We start from the raw sequence: 21,562 nt of genomic DNA on the forward strand, positions 1-21,562 counted from the left end.
CTAGCTTCAGCCAGTTTGTTGAGTTTGTCACAAAGGAAGCCAAGATTGCCTGTAATCCGGTGACCTCTCTTCACACTCTGAAGTCTAGTGATGGTGAAAAGGTGAAGACACCAAAGACTCGAAGCGTTGGAGCAAGGGTGCTGGCAAGCAGCTCGGAAGAAAACCCAGACGCTAAAGGATGTGTCTTTTGTGAGAAGTCAAGCCATGCCATTCACACATGTCGAAAGTTCATGGCCAAGTCGATCACAGAAAGAGTCAGGTTTGTGCAAACGAAAAAATTGTGTTTTGGATGTTTGAAAACAGGACACTATTCAAGGAACCGTGAAAGGAGAAGTGTCTGCGGCACATGTAAAAGGAAGCACCCAACGTGTTTACATGAAGATCGTGCCAAGGAGGATGGAAAGAAAGAACAAAGGGAAGGGATGATGAACGTAAGGAGAGTGGGAAACACTCAAAGGTGAGAGGAAAGGTCAAAGGAAAGGATGGAGTCTAAACAGGCTAATGAAACGTCAAATGAAGCAACATCTAACCGAGTGGTGCAAGACATGAACAGCACCTACACATCCACAGCTATTCCAGTGTGGTTGTCCACAATAAGTAACCCAGAGAATGAAGTTCTCGTATATGCACTTCTGGACAACCAAAGTGACACCACCTTCATCCTGCAAGAAAGGGCAGAAACTCTGGACACGCGGAAGGAGCCTGTGCAATTAAAACTTTCCATGTTGTCATCCAGAAGTACAATCATTCCAAGTCAGAAGTTAACTGGGCTGCAGGTCAGAGGCTTTTATTCATCAAAGAAAATTTGTGAGACAAGTGACACCTTATCTTCAGTTGCCTGCTAATCTAACAACTGAAGTTTGATACATATACCGAACACAAGTCAAAGAATTAGTCACTCCACAAGATGTGATAAAGGTGCTTGAATCAGACTTCAACGAAAAAACTGTAGAGGATGCTCACTTCTCTCAAGAGGATCTGCGCTTCATATCAATAATGGAGGAAGGAATCAAAATCAAGGCAAACGGACACTGTGAAATGCCCTTGCCATTTAAGGAAGACAGGCCAAGTCTGCCAGACAATAGGAGATGTGCGGATCACCATCTCGAGTGTTTGAGAAAGAGATTTGAAAAGGACAAGCAATACCATAAGGATTACATAGCCTTCATGGCGGCAACAATGACTCGCGGAGATGCTGTGAAAGTTCCAGAAGAAGAAATCGACAAGAGCCCTGCCTGGTACATCCCTCACCACGAGGTATATCACCCACAGAAACCAGGAAAGATACGGGTCGTGTTCGATTGCTCAGCGAAGTTTCAGGGTGTGTCATTGAATGACCATCTGCTTACCGGGCCAGAATTGACGAATACTTTGGTAGGTGTTCTCTGTCGGTTTCGTAAGGGTCCTGTAGCAATAATGTGCGATATTGAACGCATGTTTCATCAATTTCGCGTAAGAGCAGAAGACCAAGACTATTTGAGATTTCTCTGGTGGGACGATGAGGACTGTCAGTCCCAACCATCAGTCTATCAAATGAGAGTGCACTTGTTCGGGGCAGCCTCGTCACCTGGTTGTGCAAACTACAGCCTCAAACACATTGCCGCTCAAGGTCAAGGTCGCTTCAATGAAGCATCCATCCGCTTCATCGAAAGAAACTTTTACGTGGATGACGGCCTGACAAGTGTGTCAACAGAAGATGAAGCGATACAGTTAGTCAGCGCAGCAAGGCAGCTCTGCAGCACTGGCAAGCTACAAATTCACAAGTTCATTTCCAACCGCCAGGAGGTACTTGCATCAATTCCCAAAGAAGAATGTGCTGAAACAGTAAGACATCAAGACTTAGCCTTGGGTGAGCCTCAGATTGAGAGAGCCCTAGGTGTTAAATGGTGTGTCGCTTCAGATCAGTTCCTATTCAGAGTTGTTGTGAATGAACGCCCACTTTCTAGAAGAGGAGTCTTGTCAACAGTAGCCTCCATCTATGACCCACTAGGCTTTGTAGCACCTTTCATTCTAGTCGGGAAGCAAATACTTCAGCAAATGTGCCGGGACAAGATAGGATGAGATGAACCACTATCTGATGATCTTCGGCCACAATGGGAGTCCTGTTTCTTGAACCTACATAACCTAGCTGATGTCAAGATTCAGCGACATTACCTTCCAGCAGGTTTCCAGGAAGTCCAAAGATACGAACTCCATCACTTCTCAGACGCAAGTGTCAAAGGGTATGGAGAATGTACTTACTTGAGAGCAATCAGTGCATCAAGACAAATCCACTGTTCTTTAGTCATGGGCAAGGCCAGAGTGGCCCCCACGAAAGTCACCACAGTACCAAGACTTGAGCTGTCAGCAGCTGTTGTCGCTGTCCGTACGAGTGACCTGCTCAGAAAGGAGTTGGAAATAAAAGATGCCAAGGAATTCTTCTGGACGTCCTTGGTTATGTTAACAACGATGCCAGACGATTTCATGTATTCGTGGCAAACCGCATTCAGCGAATCAAGGAAAGTACCAATCCAAGTCAATGGAGATACGTGACCTCGGAAGAAAATCTCGCAGACCACGCTTCAAGGGGCCTCAAGGCGAAAGAGCTCATTGCTTCCAACTGGTTTACTGGTCCAAACTTTCTCTGGCATGACAAGCTTCCCAGCGGAGATATTAAGGTGGGAGACATTGCAGTTGAAGACACAGAAGTTCATAAGGTCTTCGTACACAAGACCTTGACAACAGAAGATTCACTGCTCAATCGCTTCCTGAAGTTCTCCAGTTGGGTGAGGTTAATCAAAGCCATCGCCAGACTCATACGACATGTCAAGGAGCTTAAAGGTTTGGCATCAAGAACGAATGAAGCAACAAGTCTCGAAGAAAGAAAGGATGCAGAACTTACTATCATAGGCATTGCCCAAAGGGCAACCTTCTCTGAGGAAATCCAAAGTCTTCAATACACAAAAAGAAAATGCAAAAAGGAGCAGCCCTGAGGTGCAAAACACAAACATACAAAAACTAGCAGCCCTGAGGTGCAGATGCAACATACAAAAACAAAAACTTGTTTTTGTTTTTGCATGTTGCATCTGCACCAAAGGGCTGCTAGTTTTTCTGTGTTTGTGTTTTGCACCTCAGGGCCATTCCTTTTTGTTTTTGTATGTTGCATTTGCACTCCAGGGCTGAAAGTTTTGTTTTTGCATTTTCTTTTTGTATTTGTGTTTTGCACTTCAGGGCTGCATGTTTTTGTTTTTATATGTTGCATCTGCACCTCAGGACCACTCCTTTTTGTTTTTGTATGTTGCATCTGCACCTCAGGGCCGAAAGTTTTTGTTTTTGAGTTTTAGTTTTGTTTTTGTGTTTTGCACTTCAGAGCCACCGTACTAAGCCCCTGATGTCTTTGAATCCTAGAAACGCCCCTGCTCAAGACTATAAAGAGCTGGGACTTTTGCTACAAATTGAACTAGACATAATTCTGCACAATTGAGCTCATCCTGAGTGGCAAACTGGGAGAGGAGGATGTGAAATGCACATGCAAGAAGCATCCAGTGTTTGTAGTACAGCCCTGGTAAAACATTCCTTAGTACAGGAGAATAGAGAAGAGCAAATGCCCTCCACTCAGAAGCTTTCCAATATATCCTCTCACTTAAGCGCCTAGGATTTCTTCTAGATTCATTTGGTGACTGAATCTTACACAAAGCTTTGTCCAGGTCATTTAACTGGTGAGGAGTCAAGTGGAATTCCTTGTTGGCATAATGAGGGTCAAACAAAAGATTGATGAATTGACGGACTACACCAAGACAAACACAATGCATGTAATCTGGAATAAACCATTTGATAATGTCAAATGATGGCAACAGGATCAGTGGACTTGGACCATTAACACTCCTTTGAGCTTGGTCATTACCGTTTTCCATCATTAACTCAGCAAGTTGCACTGTTTCACCCATATGTCTCAGGTCACACCCAACTATCTGTACAGGATATACTCTGGTAAAACCTCTGCCTTTTTGTACCATCTCCCCTTTGTTGTAGCAAAAACCACATCCAAATTCTCCATTGAACTGTTTAAAGTTCTAAACCATTGCCCTTGCTACTGCATCCCAAATACATATTTTAGCTGTTACTCTGGTGCGATGTTCTGAGCCATTCTCATCTTTCCAACAGAATCCTGTGTCCCCTAGTTTTTGAAGTTCATGGATGAATAGGGTGAAGTAACTTTGAACCTGGGGGTTTCCTTTGCGGAACCATAATGTATGCAATAGAACATTTTTATATCCATTCACAAATGGTAGTTCATTGATAGTACACAGGATGGGCCAAATTGAAGTCTTTAATGAGTTGAACCAAGGGGAGCCATCACAATTGAAGGTTAGTGTAATACTGTCAGGGTGTACTTCCTGTGTCTCACATCTGTAATCCCTTCCAGTGTTGATATCAGAAACGCAGGCATCTCTTGTGAAATGCTTACCTAGCTTTGATTGGACATTGGCAAGGATATGTTTTAAAACTGTAGAAGGAAAAAGAACGCTGCCTTGGCTTTAAAAATGTTTTAAAACGGAGAGGTGCTCATTGCGAGGTGGGGTTCCTGTCCGTAAGAAAGAGAGAAAAAATCCCAAGGCACTCAATCTCCAGATTAGCAATTTAAAAAGCCTTTATTATTTTGGGCTAACCCAACGCGTATCCGCAGTAACTGCCTTCATCAGGGGATACAAAAACAGCAAACACAGGTGCAAGATATAAGACGTGGGGGGTGCGGCCTAAGCCAATCAACAAACAGCAATTAGTCTCATTCACAAATGACACGTGCACTATATCAACAATCACATCGTGAATTCAATTAACACTGGCGCCAATATAATTTAACAAAATAAGAAAAATTTAAACAAAATAAGAAAAAAGCAAAACGAAGAAAAAATGAAAAAAGAAATATATTGGTGGTACACTGTTAGGTTAGCTAGACCTACCCCCAAGTACGTTGAATTTCGTATTAAACCAGTAGTGCCTGAATTGCCTTCTTTTCTCCAAGATACAACTGACATGTTGAACAAACTGGCTGAATTTGAGAATATTGGATCCTCTTGTCACTATGACAAAAAACACACCCTCGATCCAGATAATTTTTCAAACTATAGGCCCATCTCCAATCTGGTAAATGGTAAATGGACTGCATTTATATAGCGCTTTTATCCAAAACGCTTTACAATTGATGCCTCTCAATCTCCCATTTCTTTCAAATTTAACGGAGACGGTTATAGCCCACCAACTTCATTCACATCTGTCCTCAAACCACCTTTATGAGGTTTTTCAGTCTGGTTACAGATCAAGGCACAGTACCGCAACTGCCCTAGTCAGAGTGACAAATGATTTCCTAATGTCTGCTGATTCTGGTTCCCCCAGTGTTCTTGTCCTGTTGGATCTCAGCTCTGCTTTCGATACGGTTGATCACAACATTCTCCTCCACTGACTAAAGGACCATACTGACCTTGGCAGCACTGTCCTTAGAAGGTTTAGGCCCTAAGTCCTACCTTACAGACAGAATCCAGCATGTTTCCATAGGTGATGCAAAATGGGACTCCACCCCTGTCACATGTGGTGTCCCACAAGGCTTAGTGCTGGGCCCAATCCTTTTTATAATTTATGTGCTCCCTCCTCGGTCACTTGATCAATAGTCATAAAATCAACTTCCATTTTTACGCCGATGATACTCAGGTTTTTATCAAAACCAAACCTGACCCCTTCACTGCCCTAATCAAGCTTAATACCTGCTTGGAGGAAATAAGAGCATGGATGTCCATAAACTTTCTCCAGCTGAACGGAAGCAAGACCGAAGCCCTACCTTATTGGCACACCACATCAACTAAAACACAATCCCATAATCACCCCCACCATTGATGGCCATGTCATTCCATCCAGCTCTGTCACAAACCTTGGTGGATACACATATCAAATTGGTCTGTAAAAAGTCCTTCTTTCATCTCAAGAACATAGCTCGCTTGTGTCCGATTCCTCCCCGCCCCGACCATCAGAAACTCGTCCATGCTCTTATTTCCTCCAGAAATGACTACTGTAATGCAATACTCAGTGGGCTTCCTGTAAGGTCAGTCCAGAGGTTACAGGTTGTCAGAGTTATCACCAGAACCAGGAAATCGGAGCATATCACTCCTGTCCTGGCTGCACTCCACTGGCTTCCGGTCAAAATTGACTTCAATATACTGCTGCTGGTTTTTAACGTATTGCATGGTGATGGCCCCTCCTACATTTCTGAACTCATGTCTCCCTTGGAATCCCACCGCTTACTGAGGTCAAAGAGTCATAGTCTTTTAGCAGTGCCCAGAACTCGACTCCGTACTGTGAGTGATCGAGCTTTTTGCTCCATGGCACCACGCCTTTGGAACTGTCTGCCCGATCACCTACGTCTGGCACAGTCAGTCTCAGCATTCAAAGCTGGGCTTAAAGCCCATTTTTATCAGTGTGCCTATCCCAGTTTATCCATTGCATGATACAGATAAAATGTATGTGATTTTATTTTTTTACTTTGTTTTATTGTTGCCTTCTGTAAAGTACTTTGAGATCATCTCTGTATGATGAAAAGCGCTATATAAATAAAATGTATTATTATTATTATTATTATTATTAAGACAGGGATGTAGTATTTCACCTCTTTTATTTATTGCAGTTATTGAATTATTGGCTATTCTCATAAAAAATTCCAACATTGAGGGATTAAACATAAATGGTCAACAATTAATTATAAGTCTGATGACACAACACTTTTTCTAAAGAACAAAGAACAAATTAATTTGGCCTTAAAAACAATAGTTATTTTCTCAAGCCTTTGGTCTGCGTTTGAACCTTGACAAATTCCTATTCTTCATTATATAATATACCTGTCAAAAAAGATACTCGATACCTAGGAATTTGGATAACCAAATGTTCAGACACTAGTGAGAAAAATAATATTCTAAATACTGTTGATAAATGTAAGAAAACACTGAACAATTGTTTGCAAAGAGACATGACACTGTTTGGAAGAACGCTGCTAACAAAAATGGAAACCATATCTAGGCTAATCTACCCTGCATATTCCTTAGCTATATCTCCCAAGATTATCAAAGAAATGAACAAACTAAATTTTAAAATTTAAATTTAAATGGCTTCAATCTTTTCTAAGGAATGGTAAAGACATGTGGTTCTCATTACCATCACTTGTGTTCAATAAATTGGGAGGTATTGAGTTTTTGTTAAAATGCAACTTTGAAATATCTAAATTGCCTGTTAAACTCTCTGCCTTCCACCAAGTCCTGTCACATGGGAAAATGATTTATAAACATAATTTCAGCCCTCACAGTGTCCCACTGTGGAATAATAGAGTCATATTAAGTAAAAGAAAATCTATATTTATGGAAGACTGGATGAAGAAACAAATATGGTCATTTATGCATCTGATGGATGGAAATGGTAATATACTTAAATTGGATGAGTTTAATAATAAATATAACTTGAATTGATATATTAAAAACTATATTGAAGTGACACAAAACATTCCAACGGTACTTATTCAGTTAATTAAAAACAATCTAGATAACACACCAACACCTAAATTACAAAATATAAATATAGACTGTGGATTTTTTACACAAAAGGTGCAATAATAAATTTCTGAGGCAATATTTGGTAAATACTATGTACCCTGGTTTAACGAAGAGGATATTTAATCTAAAAAACTATGGACAAACTGAAATACTGGCTATTAGAACAAAATTCCTAAAATTTCCAATTCCTCCTAAACATAAATAAATACATTTTAAAACTGTAAACGAAATTTATCCTTCAAATTAATTCATCAGAACAAGATTTAAATGAGGTAGATAATTGTTACCTATGCAACTCAAATGTAGAAACAACAGAACACCTGTTCTTTGCTTGTGACACGATCCAAAAAGGATATCCTTGCATGATTGGCTGAGTTCCAAATCCATAAATGTAGATTTCTTCTCTTTCAAAACTATATACATAAATGTCGCTTCGCCAAATCCCCCCATTGTGGAATGCACTAAAAAATGAATTTTCTCTACTTAACAGATGTATAAAAAAGGTCAAAAGCGCCCATGCCAGGAAACTTTATATACTTATGTCTGAATGTAATTTACTCGTTGCTCAATTCCTTATTTTTATTTTATTATTATTTTAACGGATCAACTTTCTCTACTAGCATATTCCTTTTATGTTATTTCAACATTTCAATCCGGTTTTTTTTTTCTTTTCTTTTTTTTTCTCTTTTCAACAATAATCTTGTTATTACTTCCTATAAGTAATTGGTTAAATGTAGGCTACTATATATATATATATATATATTGAAAACATCCTTTCTTAGGAGGTGTGATTATGTTTTGGACAGGAAACTTTACTTGAATTGTACAACATTGAGTTTTGTGTTACAAATAAAGTAGCTTCATAAAAATAAAATAAAAAATAAAAAAAACAAGCACCATCGTCAAAAAAATAAAAATATTAATTATATATATATATATATCGATGAGGCAGGCCCTTTTCCTTCTCCACGGAGCTGGCAGAAGCCATTGCGTCAGAGTTCCGGTTCCGCTTCTGAATTTGTGTGCACACGTTGTATTTAATAAAGCTTTTCAATAGCACTGTCGGACATGTATTAAACCCCATAAGTTTACACCAGTTCTGTGGTTTTCAAAGCTTGGGATCAGTGGCCTTTTATTGGAGAACGTAACATATAAACACATTACGAGCTCAAAACATCCGTTTAATCTGTATATATTTTCAAATTTTGCTAAAAATAAAACAATGGCTGAAAGCGACTGGGATACTGTGACTGTCCTAAGAAAGAAGGGACCGAGTGCCGCGCAGGCGAAATCCAAACAGGTAACCGTATCGATAACGTTTGTTAATAAAGCTGGAAAAGTTTGCTAGCTGCCTTAGTTAGCGTAGCATTGATAACTCCAGAATATCGGGTAACCAAGCGATATTTATGTCTCCAGAGCATGATCTGTGGTAGTAATTTTAAGTGCCTCGGCGTACTGCTTTAAACTGACATGATCTAGGTTTCGGGAGATTTCTAACTTAAGCCACAGGTAACTAGTCAACCTTAAACTATTTCAGCAGGTTGTGTCTGTACGAACTTTGGTCAGAGTTTTGTTTTAAAAAGCTATTCATATATTCATGGCTGATTGGTTGCAGCACATATACAAAGGTAAATTCTGCCTTCTGACGTGTGGAGCATGAGCTCCGCGGTTAGCCATGAGCTAAGTGTAACATTAGCTGTATTTACTTCGTTTTCTAGGCCATAGTGTCAGCGCAGAGACGTGGAGAAGATGTCGAAACTTCAAAGAAGTGTAAGAATCCTTTATGATGATGTTTATAACAGCACATTACATTTTATAATGCTATGGTTCTTGTTTAGTTAATGCTATATTTTAGCATTACATTACATTACAGGCATTTAGCAGACGCTCTTATCCAGAGCGACTTACACAACTTTTACGTAGCATTTTACATTGTATCCATTTATACAGCTGGATATATACTGAAGCAATTCTGGTTAAGTACCTTGCTCAAGGGTACAACGGCAGTGTCCTTACCTGGGAATCGAACCTGCGACCTTTCGGTTACAAGCCCAGTTCCTTACCCACTGTGCTACACTCCGTCCGTTTAAACGTAAAAAGTTACTCTCCCACTATACATTTTTTTTCTGATCTCACCAAATTCATCGAAAGTTACAACTGGACTTACCCTAAAATGTTTTACAGAAACAAAGTTCAGCTATATTCCAAAGGGGTGGTACGCATACCAAGTTACGCCTTGGCGGGCGTGCCCCATACCTATACAGCACCAATAATTTGGTTTCCTGCTGAAATAAACACAGTGACCACAGACTCTCAGCCCTTAAGAACATACATTTATATGCCTTCTGAACTCATGTATACAAATAGAATTAAGATACAACTTCACTCCACACAATAAAGCCTCCAACTTGGGTTAATTTTAGTTTTCTCCTTTTTCCTGACAATTTCGACATTACAAATGCTCCAGTCCCACAATCAGTAATTCTCCCCATTGGACATTTAGCTACATCTGCCAATAACTTTTGATCAAAGTAATCTGATCAAAATAGCTAATTGCAGGATACTTGGAAAAATGGACATATAAGGATGTGCATGTGACACTGTTTCAGCCACTCTAGCACAACTTTGTGCTCACCATCTTTGTTTTCTTAGTGACAATGGTCAAATTGACCACTGTGGCATGTTAACTACTTTTTAGCTACTGTAGCTACCTTGCAAATGCCACATTACAAGCAATTAATAGGTTTATCGTGTATATGGTCTCAACAAAAGTGTTTTCATCGTACAAAAATTGCAAGGTACTCATGCATACACAAGCACTGGCCAAGTCATTCATTAAAATGAAAAATTTAAGCCTGTCATTAAAAGTACTGATATCAAAATGAGGTACAACAAACAATATTGGCTCTTAACTCTCTCAACTTTAACTAGTTCTGTTCCAAAGCAATGCTACACAATGTTTCCTAAATTAATTAATGTAACTTGTCCCTGTGTTTTTTCATCTTACCATCTGAAGAGAAGGTGGTCATTCAAACTTTGTTTCATATGAAAGTCTGCAGTGGCAATCTTTTATAGTGTAAATGATTTCAGTTCAGCTGTATTACACTTTTTTTTTTTAATGTGAATGATTATAATGTATATTTGTACAATTTGATGGATGGAACACAGAAAGCACACTGTGGATACAATGTATTATTATTATGACTTAATTTTTTAAAATAAATTAAAATAAAGTGAAATATACTATTTTACTTATTTGGCTATACTTTATTTGACCCACAAGCAATATTAGACAAAGGAAACCAGAGTAAACACAAAAGACATTTTTACAATTTGATTTATTTTGTGAAAATCATTATCGAACGCCCATATCACCCATGTGAAAAAGTAATTGACCCCTTAAATGTTTGTGACATGATTGTTTTTTTTTCCCTCAGGGGCCGCAGGCCAGAACAAGCAGCACCTGGTGACGAAGAACACTGCAAAGCTGGACCGCGAGACAGAGGAGCTGCAACACCAGCGTGTGAGCCTGGAGGTGGGAAAGGTCATCCAACAGGGTCGCCAGAACAAAGGCCTGACGCAGAAGGACCTGGCAACCGTGAGTCAGGCCCCATCCTTGAAACCATTAATTAATCAGCACTACATTTTTTTCATGATTGTGTTCACAAGTTCCAAAATATTCAAATTTTACATGATAGGCATTCAGAATATTCAAGAGGTCTGAATAAGACATTTTCTTGTAAACATGTTATTTGGAGGGTTGTAATTGGAATGGAAGCATTTGAATATTCTGTTAAATGTTACACTGCGTATCTAGATTCGCATAATGGGTAAATAAAACCTAAAATGGAATTGCAGGTGTGATCTCTTCTGTGGAAGAGGAGATGGAATTATTTTGCATTATAGATTTTCTTGCTTCCAAATCCCTCTGATACGTTGCTTCTAATGGTTTTTATTTCTGGTGCAGAAAATCAACGAGAAGCCCCAGGTAATCGCAGACTATGAATGTGGGAAAGCCATTCCCAACAACCAAGTGATGGGCAAGATCGAGAGAGCTATCGGTGAGCGCACCTGTGTTCTTTTGAAGGGCTTCCATTTCTGACCCTGGCATCTCCCCACTACAGTCATGGGAGCTGCAGTCAGTTCTGACTCAGAACAAACATTGCCCTGAAAAAACCTAATATGAGATCAGTATAAAACGGCTAAGGATGGCTGTGTTGATTAGTTCCATAATAACCTATTGTAAATCACTTTGGCTAAAACCATTTGCTAAACTCCTAAATTGTGAATGTAGGCTCTGATTGATAAATGGCTGTTGTGTTGAGCAGTTCTGAATGATGACGATGAGCTGTTGTGTTAAGTAGGAGCAGTTTTTTTATGACAAAGAGCCATTACGTTGAGCAGTTATTTAATTCCCATCCTCAGGGCTGAAGCTGCGAGGGAAGGATATTGGTGAACCCCTCGAAGCGGGACCCAAGAAGAAATGAAAACAAAGCCTCGAAGTCAGCCCATCCCTCATCCCCCATTCCCCATCCCCCTAATCCCTAAAAATCTCTGATTGATGCAGACCCCCCACTACCTGGGCTGATTCACTTGGATCCCTCTGGGGTCCAGGTGTCCATCAAATTTCCAAGTTTAAGAATGAGGAGCTTTCAATGCAGAACCAAATCCCAAAGCTCTGTTATTGATTCCTTTTTTTTTTTTTTTTGCTTTTTGCATGACACTATATTTCAATTGCCGAATAAAGACAAAGTGTCACACAAAAACCCTGCATTTCCAGATTTGGGGCTCAAAGTTCAGTCAGGCCCAAGTATGTATTCAGGTTTTACCTTTATTTTCATCTTATAATAAAGTTGAAAATGCACATGGGTGACAGAAGGTTTATTTCCTGTAAGTGGAACATCATGTATATTTGCTGCAGCAGCTGAAGTCAATTAATTTAATTAATGACTTTGTTAGAGCAGAATTGTTTATGCTGACACATTTTGGCCAAGGTCATTGTCAAAGCACATCAATGGACAGGAAGAAATGCATGCAGTTCGGGGACACGCGGCACATTTGTATAGTCAGAAGTTTGGAAGATCATAGGCTCACATATTGGGCTCACAGACTCGCCTCACATCAGTCCGACCAGGTCAACGCTAATGTGAGAAGTCTGCACAACGTTTGTGTATTTGCTTTTCTAATAAACCAATGGTCAATTATTACTTTGACAAATATTAATGTTTTGTAGGAAAGTGTGGGAAGGAAACGCATTTAAGATCACCGACCATCACCACCAAGATGGAGTATATTATTAACAAAAGAAGTATATGTAGAACTAACAACGGCCAGATCTTGGTCAAAACAGTAATAATCTGTAGAGGTTTGGATTAAATATAAAACACAAGCTGTAAAAGTCCATATACAATGAAACCACAGCTTCTGGCATATAAACTAGGCCTTTCATACAAATGTGTTGTGAATGATAAAATCCAGCAGGAAATAAATACATGTCTTATGCCAAGAAGGGGAGGAAGACTTGGATAAGAGAAGGGAATGAAGGGGAGGAAGACTTAGATAAGAGAAGGGAATGCCTATTTTTTAATTAAAGGAAGGGGGCTTGGAAATAATGGTGTCTGAAAAATGAGAAACAATGGTGTATGGGGAAAAGTCAAGTAAAATGATGTAAGCATGTGGAAAAGGCCAAGCTTGAGCTCCACAACAGGAGGAGCTAACAAGATAGGATAAAAGGGAGCGTTCTTCTCCAGGGGAGTTCAGTATGTCTTGTGTGTCTTGTGTCTTGTCTGTGTGTGTGTGTGTCTTGTCTGTGTGTGTGCGTATTATGTGAAGTGTCTTGTGGAATGCTTTGAGAGTGTATTGATATGCGCAGATCAGCCCGGGTTCTTGCATGTTATCTTTGAATACCTGCAATAAATCCAGTTGCATCAGACTCTGTGAAGTGTATATTTTGAAGAAGTATTCAACAGTGTGAGGAGAACACCCAGCTGTTCTGGCCCAGGCTGGGTCCTGTTTTTCCCACATTGAATTGGCGACAATCTTTGTTCATTTGCATGTCTGATGTAATTTTTCTGCCAGAGTCACATCCTTTTCTTAGTGCAATAGATACATTTGAGACCACTTGGTTAATCTCAGATAAATATTGTGCATAAAAAATGTAGTCCAAATCTTCCATCTGCATTGAGTATCCGGTTATTAAAATATCTACATATGGTTAACTTTTCTTCCCTAGTATCATTAAATGTATCGGTTCCTTTGGGGTAAAGAACAGGAAAGTATTTTGCTTCATTGCCTTCATTGGTTAATAATGTGACTGGGTCGTTGTCTTGTGCTGGGGCCAGAGACAAAATTCCATCAAAGTGCTGATCCATCACCTCTTGGACAATATCAACAGGTTGTAAACATGTATCATTGAACATTCCATGTTGCGGTGTATCATGTATTGATTCATCAATGTGTTCATCATCTGGTGTTGTTTCAGTGGATGCTTCATCATTAGCGTTTTCTGGATTAATCTCAACACAGGTTTCATTGTCAAAAGACAGAGGTTCAGATGTGTGCTGATTTATGTCATCATTTTCATTGGGTTGTTGAATTTTGTTCAGTGGATTAATCCATTCGTTGTTGAAGGTAATATCTTTATACCATGGGTTATGTTGTTTCAAGTACGAGAAAGCTTTATGAATAGCAGCAGTGTTTACATATTGATATTCATAGTGGCCTTTGTATGTTTCTCTGTAAACTTTCTCTTTAATTTCACACGGATCATTAAGTCATCATGCTTTGGTCTTGGAAGTATACTTGCAATCTAAGGGACATTAGATGGTACCCACGTGACAGGTCCATGAACACCATTTTGTCCCCCTTTTGGTAAAACAAGCATCTTCATAAAAGGAATGTTTATTGCAATCAAATGTTGTTCCAACGAATTTAAGTTCTTCAGCTGTGGCGGAATGGGATCCAAAACCAAATTATTTGCAACACTTTCTGGAGGCATTCTGCCATGAAGAAATTTTCTGTGACATGTGTAACAAATCCACAGTGTACTATTACGATCTGTACAGTGTTTTACAGAGGTGCTTTCGCATTTGTGAAGGTACGTTTCATTAATGCATTTACTGGCTAATGAAGCTATAGCATTCCCTCTTTTTCCATATGTGTCTTTTTTACATTGTATGACTTGATGTTTAAACAGCTGTCAATGGCATACGGAGCATACATATTGGGGACCAGTGCTAACCTTGTCTTTGAATTCCTGAACAATGTAGTCCATTTGTTGTCTTTGTTTGATTCAATCCTTCTGGTAATATTGTACTGTTTCAGATTTTCCTTGTGTTGTTGATCAGTGGAATATTTGTCTATGCTGTATTGTTTTCTGGTTGCACGGTGTTGTTCATCAGTGGCATATTTGTCTATGCTGTATTGTTTTGTACTTGCACGGTGTTGTTCATCAGTGGCATATTTGTCTATGCTGTATTGTTTCGTAGTTGCATGGTGTTGTTCATCAGTGGCATATCTGTCTATGCTGTATTGTTTTGTACTTGCACGGTGTTGTTCATCAGTGGCATATTTGTCTATGCTGTATTGTTTTGTACTTGCGCGGTGTTGGTCATGAGTGGCATATCTGTCTATGCTGTATTGTTTTGTGCTTGCATGGTGTTGTTCATCAGTGGCATATTTGTCTATGCTGTATTGTTTTGTACTTGCATGGTGTTGTTCATCAGTGGCATATTTGTCTATGCTGTATTGTTTTGTACTTGCAGGGTGTTGTTTATCAGTGGCATATTTTTCTATGCTGCACTTATTCTTATTTGCACGGTGTTGTTCATTAGTGGCATATTTGTGTGCACTGTATTGTTTCACATTTGTCCGGGCATCAGTGCCGTATTTGTTTATGCTGCCTTTTTTGACGGTTTTCTTGTAGTTTTCATCTTCATTGTATCTTTTAATTCCTCTTTTATTTTTTTGCATCTTGGAATTGTTTGTTTATTTCCTATTGCTTGTTTTTTCTGTCAAGCTCACGTCGACTTGAAGAACTCCTTATCTGATGTGACTGGCCATTCATTGGATTTGTTGCAGAGTTTAGTGCATTGGTCAGAGTTGTGTTGCTTCACGCACGTAACTACTTCGTAATGAGATGCGTTGCAGTGTTTTAGGTAGGCTATATAGCTGTGTGAATTGTCTTTCCATTTGCTGTGGAATACTTGAACCACTTGTTCAAGTATTCCACTGTATGTGAAAACATCAACTCCAAAGAGATCTGCAGCTGCTTGTATTTCCACCTCAGTTGCCCAAGTTTGAACATATTTCATGCGTGATGCTTTCAAATAGTTTTCAACAGAAAAATATCCATCTCTGAGAATAGGAGCATTCTGTGATGCGTTTGTTTCCATATGTTTAACCACAGCTAGTCGGATTTTTCTGTGATGACCTTCACTTCCACTAATAGAAAATGACAAAGCTCTGAAAAAGCAGTTACCATCACCTACAATAGCCTTTGTCTCACAAGGATCATTTATTGGGACATTCATTGGAACTGGTTCTTGTGTATCAACATATTCAGGTGAGTTGTGGATGATGTTAATTTTTGAACAAAGTGTTTTTTTTTGCTGCACAGTGAAAGGAGAGAATGTGAGACATGGGCTTTCCATTTCATTGACGAAAACAACTTCATCTGCACTTGGATTAGGCACCGTTGGATTGCTCTTAGATTTCATGTCGTAATGTAATTGACATTGTTTTGATCTGCTCAAATGTACCATCAGCCTTTGAAATGGCTTTTGACAGCCCTTGCATACATCTAGAGAAGTTATTGTTACGGTGTCACTGGTATTATTGGCTTCATGTAAACTGTGGGATTTAGGACCTATATTTTGAATCTGGAGATGGTGATAGCTGCAAGTTCTGTTCTTTTCTGGTTTTCTTTGGCCTGCTTACATATTGTGTCATTTGTTCTGGGACAATCTCTTTCTGTGTTTTTATTTACATTACATGGTGAAACATTTTTTCCTATGACATCTACAGAATTACCCTGCAACTGTCTTTTCCTTGTAACTTTCATGTGTATTGCACTGGCTTCAATTGGAGTGGATTCTTTCTCTTTCTGACATGGTAGAGGTTGTTGGTCAACATGGTTTAGGCCTACATTGACCTCACTTTGCTTATGTTTTTGCAGTTTTTGACGTTTGGCAGCTTGCCATAGAGGTTTTTGGTCTGCGTGTTTCACAATGACTTCTTGATATGAAGATTGCATGTTGTAATGTAATTGACATTGTTTTGACCTGCGCAAATGTACCAGCAGCCTTTGAAATGGCTTTTGACAACTGTTGCATACATCTGGCAAAGTTATTGCTATGGTATCACTGGTATTATTGCCTTCATCTAAACTGTGGGATTTAGGAGCGTAATTTTGAATCTGGACATTACTGGTGGTAGCTGTAAGCTCTGTTCTTTTCTGGTTTTCTGTGGCCTGTGTACATATGGTTTTATTTGTTGTGGGACAATTGCTTTCTGTGTTGTGTAAATCATTTCCAATGAGCTCAAACATTTGTGCTAAAGACCTAGGAGTCTTATAGGTGCCAGTCTTGTATGCATCCACCAAAACAATTGTTTTGTCAACATCAACATTAGAAACAGGAATGAGGCTTTCAAAATGATGGCCATTGTATGCCAACACCAATGGAACATGAGTATCTCTTGCATTTGCTGGATCTATTGCATCTGCAGATATTACATATATTGGACTATGAGGTTGAGCATTCGTTGTTTTCCAAGGTGTGTTGAAAACAAGGATATCTTTCTTAGTAGTATGAGCACAACTAAGGATAGCCATATCACCAAAATAGTCAAGATCATATTGGTTAGTTGTTTGCAAAGTTTGCCATGCTTCTCTCCACTTCTGTTCTGTATATATGTTTGGATAGTATGGAGATGCCTTAATTTTCTGTTCATCTACAGTATTCCAGACGTTTCTATAGTGCTTAGGCCTTTCTGTAAAAAGTTCTGGAAAACATTCTCTTGCATTTATGTTATCAATAATGGATTCATACAAGCAATTACCATTGGCGTTGTTTGGATTGCCACTTCTAAGTTGGATACCATGCTGCTCTGCTATGCTAATTGCTGTCTGAAATATTGAGTTGCCTTCACCTATACCTCCTCTTATGTGGTTCTTGCCCTTTTTTTATGGCAAACAGCAGACCAGCTGCAGTACTTATTTCCTTTTGTTTGTTTTCAATATCAGCATGAGCTACTGTCTGTAAGCACACTGTCTTGTTATGGTCTGAATCTCCCCCACTTGTGTCATGCACAGAAGGCATCCCCCCTTTGTTGTCCAGTGTATTTGGTGTCTTAGTTGCGAATGATTTCACCCCATTTGGCTTACAAGCTATTGGCAATCTGCAATACTAAACTTTTTGGGACATTCAAAAGTTGGCTGGAAGGGAACACAGAAATTAGATACCATCACCCAGCTATATACCCCGTGCCATTTGCCTACTTCTGAAGGTATGTGACCCCCTTGCCCCTGACCAACAACACTTCCTTCATCCCTACCAAACTTCTGTTTCTGTACTGTTTGACTACCCAACTCCTGTTTCAGTGCTCTCTCAGTAGGCAACTCCTGCTTCTGTTCTGTCTGTGTAACACTGGTGTGTATGTTTCCCATCTTTCTCCTCCTTACTACCTTGTCCCTAACATCTTCCTGTCCTAAAACTTCTTTGACCCTGTCAACTACTACCAAAGGCCTACGACCCACATGCCCTGAACCAGCAGCACTTAGCTTTTTGATGTGCAGGGATTTCTTCTCAGCCACTGACTGAGGTGCTGGGTCATGGACAGGCTTAGCGTTCTGGCGTTAGGCCGAAGGGTAACATAGGACGTATGTGTCAAAGATGCGCTCCATCCTACCCCCGCTGACAATTCGCTGTAAACACAAGTTGATGTTAGGAGTTAATTACGTTAAATACTTACAGAATACTTTTTAGAAAACGTAATTGAACAGTTCAACAAAGTGTATACATCAACAGAAACATACTTGCTGTATGTCAACAAACAATCCTTTGGCAGCATGCTGACATATACAATGACGCCGGTCCCGAACCTGCATCCTCACATCTAGAAACAAGCACAAACAACATGACTTAAATTAAATATGGGTCTCCACTATAACAGTAACACATCGGGACACAGACACATTGGCATGCAAGAATTACTTGGAACAGTAGGCACCAGATGTGTCCATTGGTCATGATCAACATACTTCATTTTAACAGCTGCACACAAGAATATACAGACGTATGGGTTTAGAAAAACCAAAAAAAAAAGAAGAAAAAAACAGAGACAGAACATTGTTCAAACATTGGACACCACTAACAATGGACAATTTTATGTAACACACAGAGCAGTTATTACCTGGAAAGGGCCGATAGGATGTTGCTGAGCGTTGAGATCGATCAACACGCTGTGGCTGTGATGAAGTACCATGCTCCTTGTTTTTGTGAAACCATCGTTTGAGTGTAGGATGCACTCGAAGTGGTACAGGATTGACAGGGATGTGCAGGATGGTGTATGAAGTGTTCCAAATGAAGTCTGCAAGGAGAGGCATACCTTCATCATCACTTAGGTGTACCAAATCCTGACACCACAGATGCCTTAAACAAAAAGTAATGACAATAATAATTAAGTCCCAGAGAAACATGCATAAGAATGTACTATGTACTACAAGAACAGTGAATATACTATCTTGGAATATACCTTTTGGATGGCTGGAAAACATTGTCTGTTGAGAAGTACCGCACCCCCATCTTTGCTGCAACTCGGTGATATTCCTGCTTTAGCAGAAGCTGGTACTCCAGTGTTGCATGTACATGTCGTATGGGGAAATCCACCACAAACACCTAGAAATAACAAATTGCTATTAGCACTAAAATAAAACCTACTTAATTTCTGTGACTATTACTACTCCCTTTGTGAACACATTCTACTAAAGGACATTATTGCCTTTGTCTGAGTGTGTTTATGATTTGACACATACCTTGTTCGGCCAGTGTTGCAATGCAACACTGAGGAGAGTCCCAAAGGCCCTGGCAGCCTCCTCAATAGTGCGACTTGAGGTCATGTTGTTCCCCGGAGCAAGCAGGCACACTGCATCTGGAGTACGTGGAGTATCACCAAGATGGGAGATCTCCAAACGCAACGCTGTTGCATCTCCTCCAGGTGTGGCCATAAAACCAAAGGACAGCCGACCCTCTGGCATGTTTACAACTCCATCAGCAAAAGATCTGAGATGTGAATCGCCAACAACGAACACAAACTACATAAAGAAAACACAAATCAAACATGTTACTACAGAAAGCAAAAGATAAATCAAATATGTTAATAAATACGCTAGTGAATGTTGTTACAACACTAAGCGATGTAACAACCTTGCATGTATCCAATTATATTGTATGACATGCTATACAGTACATAACACAGTATTAGATGCTATAGACTACATAAGGCACTTTTGCATACATCACCTCTTTCTCATTGGTGTGACATTTGTCAGGAAACACAGTCTTGTGCTGATGCCCACTGATGCCTGACACAGGCCATTGACGGACTTTATGACGTGAGCCACACCCTGCCATGGCTTAACAGGAAGAACTATATTAACTTGATGCCACAAAAAAAACATAGCATTACTGGTGCTACTTGTTGTTTGCACGTCAAAGTCATTCACACCTAGTTGTTACATGTTCACACTGTGATGATCTTTTTGCCATGAACATGGAGGCCACTTAGTCCTTCCATTCATCTCATAATCTGCTTTATTGCTTCTTTAAAATAAAGAGCAAACAACTTTCACCACTTGGCGCACATGCCAAATCTGGCCAATCCTTGGCCATTTAGGGGTACCTTATTTAAAGCTTTGTAACCCCAGATTTGAACACCACAGACACTTGAAAAAAGGTTTAAATGAAGCAAGACATTTGTACCATCTACAATACTAGCTTAGATGACTTTATATTCATAATTTTGGAAGAAATAAAGTGGCACAAATGCAACTGTCTAGGCAAAAAATCTAAAATTAATTTGCTCTTTTTTTAGTTCGCAATGAAATACTGGGAGATTGCATATATGCAGCAGGTTAAAGTATACCAAAAAGTTCTTGACCACAAGTTCATAAAATGTAAAGGTGGATATGTAGAAGTACTACAGATCTAAGAAGCAAAAACTAAGCAGTGTACCCAGCGTCAGACAAATCTACACAAAATGTCTGAATTATGCATTGCTGTAAATCACAACAAATTCACATATTTCACTACAAATCAACTGTTTTACTGAAGGAACTCAATGTGCATCATTTTCAAGTGGTAATTACAAGCTTTCTGTCAGTACAATGGTCTAAAATAGCTAGGGGTCCAGAAACAAATCCAAAACCTCTCCAAAAAGGAATATAATGAAAAAAAAAAACCTTATGAAGGTTTAAGATGAAACATTGATATCAGATTTAAACATAATGCACAAATATTGTCACACAATGCTGCACAGTACCCATATGTGTAATAATTAACTCTTGTATATGTTTCTGCACTCTACTCTCGTATGTTTTCTTGTATGGGGATGGGACGATATGAAAACCATTTTCAACCGTCCACCTGATATGTTCTGTGTAAGGACCCACACGCAGACCAGGGAAATCCAAAAAACGTTGTCTTTATTCAGTCCGAGGTTTGAAGCCAGGTAATCAGAGAGAGGACGGTGCCGAATCGAGTTTCCAAAAGAATAGTGAAAAAACAGGCAAAAAATCAAAAACCAGGAGATCAGAATGGCGAAGGTACAAAGGGGCAGGCAAAAGAGAAGTCAAGGCAAAGCGAAGGTCAAACCAGAAGCAAACAAAACCAAAAGGGGCAGGCAAACTCAAAGTCGTACAAAGGGGTGTCGCAGGAATCTCAATAGACAAAGGCTTACTAACAATCGGCACAATGAATTCGATCAACGTTCTG

At 39.5% G+C, this 21,562-nt stretch overlaps 1 protein-coding gene across 1 annotated transcript; it reads left to right on the plus strand.

Annotated features, from left to right (window-relative positions):
- The first annotated feature begins 8,572 nt into the window (after positions 1-8,572).
- edf1 (endothelial differentiation-related factor 1) lies at positions 8,573-12,435 on the plus strand. The gene is made up of 5 exons (XM_064297632.1): positions 8,573-8,871; positions 9,290-9,341; positions 11,009-11,169; positions 11,539-11,632; positions 11,997-12,435. Exons 1-5 carry the CDS (start codon positions 8,794-8,796, stop codon positions 12,056-12,058), a joined length of 447 nt encoding a protein of 148 aa, XP_064153702.1. The 5' UTR covers positions 8,573-8,793; the 3' UTR covers positions 12,059-12,435.
- The last annotated feature ends 9,127 nt before the right edge of the window (positions 12,436-21,562 follow it).

The sequence above is a fragment of the Anguilla rostrata genome, chromosome 10 (assembly GCF_018555375.3).
Source record: "Anguilla rostrata isolate EN2019 chromosome 10, ASM1855537v3, whole genome shotgun sequence".
Taxonomy (NCBI): domain Eukaryota; kingdom Metazoa; phylum Chordata; class Actinopteri; order Anguilliformes; family Anguillidae; genus Anguilla; species Anguilla rostrata.